The 5,637-nt window shown below is 65.4% G+C and overlaps 1 protein-coding gene across 1 annotated transcript; it reads right to left on the bottom strand.

Moving 5' to 3' along the window:
* Nucleotides 1–374: 374 nt before the first annotated feature.
* FBLIM1 (filamin binding LIM protein 1) lies at nt 375–2,297 on the bottom strand (the record flags this gene model as incomplete). The annotated part of the gene is made up of 7 exons (XM_084300010.1): nt 375–488; nt 681–798; nt 884–1,062; nt 1,149–1,318; nt 1,395–1,506; nt 1,598–1,740; nt 2,120–2,297. 7 exons carry the CDS (start codon nt 2,295–2,297, stop codon nt 375–377), a joined length of 1,014 nt encoding a protein of 337 aa, XP_084156136.1.
* Nucleotides 2,298–5,637: the final 3,340 nt, after the last annotated feature.

Here is a 5,637-nt window from a genome sequence, read left to right as displayed (position 1 = left end):
GGACACAGGAAACGGGTGGATGAAAGAAAGTGCATTTTTAGGTTGGGGTTTTATTTAACTACAAGGAGCTAAATCAGAGCTGCTCTCTGCATCACCCCAGAGAGAAACGTTTAAATGAAACCCCAGGGAAGCTCAAGAAGAAAGAAAAACACCAAGGAAACCAAACCGGCCTCAGAATTTTTTTTTTTTTTTTTTTTTTAAAAAAAAGCAAGGGAAACCTCAGCTCGCCCACCACTGCTGCTCTTCCAGGGCTTTTTCTGTTCGCAACGAGCGGTTGGGAAGAGGGCTGAGGGACAGGGTCCCGGCACGTTGTGGTTATTAAACGCTGGTCCCACCGCTCCCTGCGCGTCCACCGTGGGACAAGCGGGGTTTTTTCAGCAGGACGACTCGTTCCGCCGGCGGACGTGGCAGGACTTGCAGAGGAGCTGCTGGCCCAGGGGGTAGCACCCATCCTCTGTCGGCTCCGGCGACAGGGGCGTCCCACAGCTCTGCGGAGGAGCAGGGGGGGCGCAGAGGCCACAGCTGAGCCCCGTGCTGCATCGCATGCAGGACGCCGCGCCATCGCACCCTGCTTTCTCCCCGAACCCACCTCGTGTCCAACACCAACCGCTGGTGCTTTGCGGAGGCACCAGGACAGCCCCACTTGTGTTTTGCCCCCCCTCCGTCCCCCGGGGCTGTACCTCGCAGCGGTAGCAGCTCTCATGGAAGCTGCGTCCCAGGCACTCGATCTTGTAGGTGTCCTGGTCCTCACTGGGGATGATGGGGAGCTTGCAGGCACCACACACCGGGGCGTATTTCCTTGGTGGGACAAAGGAGGGGTGAGATGAGCCTCGGGGGGTGGCAGGGACCAGCCGAAAGCCCCCACCCAGGGCTGCTCTCCTACCTGTAGAAGTCAGCCACGCAGTACACCTCGTCCCGCTCATCCACCGCAAAGCTCTCGGCGCCGATGGCCCGGCCGCAGGCGGTGCAGGCGAAGCAGCTGGGGTGGAAGCCCTTGCCCATGGCCCGCACGATGCGCTCCGCGATCAGCCCCTGGCACTTGGCGCATTTCTCCAGCGTGGCCTGGAGGCGATGGGGGGGAGACGCTGGAGATGCCGGCGCCCCCCCGACATCCCTGGGGGCACCGAGCGTCCTGTGGGGCCGGGTACCTGGTAGCAGGCGTCGCACGTGGGGCGCCCGTCCCTTTGGTAGTAGCGCTGCCCGGCCAGGCGCTGCTGGCAGGTCCGGCAGGTGAAGCAGTCGGCGTGGTACTGCTTGCCCATCGCCTCCACCGTCGGCTCCCGCGGGCCCACGGCTTTGTGGCAGAAGGCGCAGATGTCTGCAGGAAGGGACGAGGAGGGGGTTGGCCTCGGTGTCCCCAGCTGGGGACGAGCCTGCACCATCCCCCTGCTCACCTCTGGAGCCGTCCCTCTCCAGGTGCCCGTTGGCATCCTGCCACGGCGGTTTGTCTGCTTGCTCCTGGCGAAATTTGGGCGGCCTCAGCTCAGCAGGGAAGGCGGAAGGAGCCTGGTGAGCAGGAGGCAAACGTGCGTTATGTGGAAGCCCTCAAGGGTGGGGAAACTGAGGCGGGGGGGTGACGGCACCCCGTGGGGCTGACCTGCAGGGTGGCAGGCGCTGCGAGGTCCAGCTGCTGCAGCGCCGGAGCCAGCGCCTCCGCGGACAGGGGCTGGGGCACTTCGGAGAGGATGAGGACTGGTGAGGACGAAGGCACGGGCACTGGTGGGGACCGAGGGCAGCTTTCTGCAGGAAAAGCCAGGCACGGCGCGTTGGGAGGGCGATGCCAGCTCCCATCCCACCCTTCTCCCCCTGCAATAACACCCCGACGCTCTGCCGCAGCGCTCCCCGACCAGCCCCAAAAGCAAACGCCAGCCGGGCAGGAGACAAACAGAGCTGATAAGGGCCTGGCGATGGAGAGCAAACACAGCCCATCCCCAGCAGCCGGATCCAATCCAGGGATGGTTTTGGGGTTTGGGGAACGACCCCCCAGAAACACCCCTCCCCAAAAGCACGTCCCGTCCCCCCCCCTCCACCTGCACCCGCATCCTTTTGCAAAGCATCGCCGCAGGATCCTCGGCACCGGCATCGTCCTCGCGCATGGGACCCCACGGACGCCCCTCACCTCCGTTGGGCAAAGCCGGGGGCTGCGGCGGGGATGCCCGGGGGCGATGGGTGCCCTCGGGGACGGGGGGTGACAGCCCCGTTTGGGGCCGGTCCTTGGTGGCCACCTCCCTCCGCGGGGGCACCAGGGTGATGAACACGGACGAAGCCATCCTCTTCTCCGCTTTCCCGGGGAGCATCGTGGAAATGGCAGGTGGGCCGGAGCTGCGCTGGATTATTATTTTTTTTTTAATCAAAAATAAGACAAAGGAAATAATATAAACACCACAGCCAAGTCTGCCGGTGTGCCAGCAGCCTGGTGTGCCTGCAGCCGCGCTGCCCTTCGGCCTCAGCCCGCCTCCTCCTCACCTTCCCGGAAAGGGAGAAGGAACGAGCGGCCCCGCACCCGTCCCACGTCACGGCCATAAACGGCCTCGTGCCCGCCGGGATGTGGTGTAAAGGGACCCGGCAAAGTGCCCGGCAGGTGAAGCCCCCGAGGTCTCCCCTTTCCAAGCCTCCTTGGCCAACCCCAGCCTTCTGCAAGCTTTGTCAGCTTGTTTTTCCCTCTTATTGCCCAAATGGGAATGAAACCGCTGGAGAAACCCATCTTGCCTATTGGAAACAGGGTCGTGAGAACATCTGCTTTTGCACACCCTTTTTGGGGCGTTCTCCAGCTCCCCGAGCACCCCTATCTCCCCCTTACCACCCCCGGCACGAGGCACCCCCCGTTTTCTTTCTGCAGCTTGGGGAAACTGAGGCACGAAGGTGCCGAGGCGGCCCCCGCGCAGCGCCCGCCGCGCAGGCAGGATGCGCCCGACCCCGAGCGACCCCGGCGGGGAAGGAAAAGGGCTGCTGGCTCAGCTCCACCAAGGGAAAAGCAGCCCAGCTGCACAGGGAGGGGGGGGAAACGCGCTTCCTCCCCGCACCTACCCGTGCAATGAGTTGCCCGGTCTCATGCGGCGCCCTGGCGGCGGCACGGGGTGGCTCCGCTCCCCCAAATCCCCTTCACGGGCATCCCCACATCCTCTGCGGCGGGGAAAAAGCTCGGGGACAAGCACGCCGGTGACTTCAGCCTCTGACTCAAATGAAAGGGAGGAAAAGGAAAACCCAGAGTGGCTTCGCGTGCTCCCTCCCTCCCCGCCGGCGAAACCCAAACGGGCCCCGGCGCTGCCAGCCCTCGCCCGGCGCTCAAATCCTCGCCCCGGGCAGCCGCCGCTTCCGTGCTGCCTGGCCAGGCGGCAGAAAATAAGGGGGGAAAAAAAAGTAATGATCATAAAAAAAAAAAAAGAAAAAAATCTCCAGGGCTAATGTGAACCATGTGCTCGGTGCATTCCTCTTTGTGCTGGGGCGGCCGAGCTCCCGGCAGCCCCACTGCCGCCCCACCGGCCAGGGTGGCTGAAGCTGGAGGGGGGGGCAGCATTAGTGGGGCTTGCACCCCGCTTTTTTTGGGGTCCCTCCTCCCCCCCAGGTCACGCTTTCCCTCTGCCGAGCTGTTTTGGGGTGGCTGCACTGGGAAGGGGCCCTGCAACAGCTGCCCCAAAAGCTGGGGTGCCAGAGCCTGGGTGGGATCGATGGGGCTGGGGCTGCTTATGGGGCATCCCCTCCCAAACTGGGGCAGGATGCGGCCCCCCAGCTGCCCCCCAGCCCCAGGGACCCCCCCAGGCCCTGTGAGGACACCCGAGGGAGACAGGACAGGGTGGGGGGCGACCTCACTGTCCCCCCACGGCCCCGCTGTCCCCTCACCACTGACCCAGGGGGTGGCTCTGCAGCCCCCTGTCCCCCACCTGGGTGTCCCCCCTGTCCCTGCAGAGGGTGGCCCTGCAATCCCCTGTCCCCTCCCGGGGGGTGCCGACCCCCTATGTGTGCTCCCCCCATCCCATCCCCTCCCCTCCTGGGGGTGTCTCTTGCCCCCATCCCATCCCAGGGCAGCCCTGCGGTCCCCATCCCCTCCCTTGTGGGGTGGGGGTCCCACATCCCACCCCGGGGTGCCCCCAGCCCCATATACCCGGGGGTGTTCCCTGCCTGGGGAAAAGGGGTCGGGGGGGGGTTCCCCTATTAGTTTGGGGCGTCGTTTGCCCGGGGGCGTCCCCGCAGCCCCGTGCGCCCCCGGAGGTGGCCGCTGTCCCCGTCCCCGTCCCCGTCCCCTACCTGTGCAGCCGGTGCGGGTCCCTCCGTGCGCTCCGCGGGCGCGCCCTGCCCGGCGGGGGGGCAGAGGGGAGGCTGAGCCGCCCGGCATCGCCGCCCCTTCCTCCCTCCTCCTCCCTCCTCCTCCTCCTCCTCCTCCTCCTCCTCCCTCCCTGCCCCACGGCCCGCCCCCCCCCCCCCCCCGGCAGGAGGCCCCCTACGCCCTGGGGTGGCCCCATAGGGTGTGCCCCCCCCGTGAGACCCCAGGGAGCTTCCTGACCCCAAGGGGGCCCCTCAGGTCTCCAGGTGGGCCCCTGGGTGCTAGGGGATGACCCCCACCCCCAGGTTACCCCATGCATTGCCCCCCCTCCCCGATTGTCCCATGCGCCCCCAGGGTGCCCCCATAGAGCCCCGGGACGCCCCACAGCACCCCACGGAGCTCCGGGACGCTCCATGCACCCCCCATACAGCCCCAGGGTGCTTCGTGTGCCCCACAGGGCCCCCAGGTCGCCCCCCAACCCCAACCCTCGGATGCCTCGCATGCCCCCACACATCTTCAGGTTGCCCCCATGCACCCCCAGGTTGCTCCGTGTGCCCCTGCACAGCTCCAGAATGCCTCCTGTGCCCCCACAGGGCCCCCAGGATGTCCCATTCCACCCCAAGTACCCCAGGATGCCCCCATACACCCCCCAGAATGCCCCATGCACCCCCAATGCACCTCCCAGATGCCCCATACAGCCCCGTGCAGCCCCAGCCTCTCTGCTGCTGTGCCCCCAGTGCCAGCTCCCGGGGCAGGGGCTTCCCACCCCAAACCCCGCACCCCATCTTTGTAGGGCCAGGTGCCCCCTGGCATGGCTCAGGTGGCTCAGGGAGGTGGGGACACCCCCTCTGTGCCTCAGTTTCCCTCCACTGGGGCTGTCCCCAAGCCTGTTCCCAGCATGATGGGCCCCCAGCTTGCTCTGCCCAGGCATTTGCTGGAAAAAAAAAAAAAGAAAAAAAAAAAAAGAAAGAAAAAAACAAACACTTTATTTTCCGTGCTTTATAAAGCCCTGGAGGTCCCCACACCATGGTGGCGTGGCCATGCACCCCCTGAGGACAGGGATATCTATCAGAATCCCATGTTCTGAGCAGGAGGAGGGAGCCAACCCCCAGCACCATCACAGCCTTGTGGGGTCATCCCCAAAAACAGGGGCCGTGTGAGCGTCCCCCCAGCCCCACGTGTCCAACGGGATGGGGTCGAGCACCTTCCAGGAGCCCTCTTCCCTTGGTCCCCACCAGGGGCTCTCCAGCGCAGCGGGGAGAATTTGGGGAGCTGGGTGAAGCCACCCCACATTTCTCATCCCCACTTACGCCTTCTTCTCAGGACGATCCCTGCTGGGTGCAATCCTACGGGAGACGAAGGGGAGAGAAGTGGAA

The sequence above is a fragment of the Netta rufina genome (assembly GCF_964035555.1).
Source record: "Netta rufina genome assembly, chromosome: 22".
Classification (NCBI taxonomy): Eukaryota; Metazoa; Chordata; class Aves; order Anseriformes; family Anatidae; genus Netta; species Netta rufina.
The sequence above is the reverse complement of the archived record's forward strand: the minus strand, read 5'-3'. Positions and strand labels throughout refer to the sequence as shown.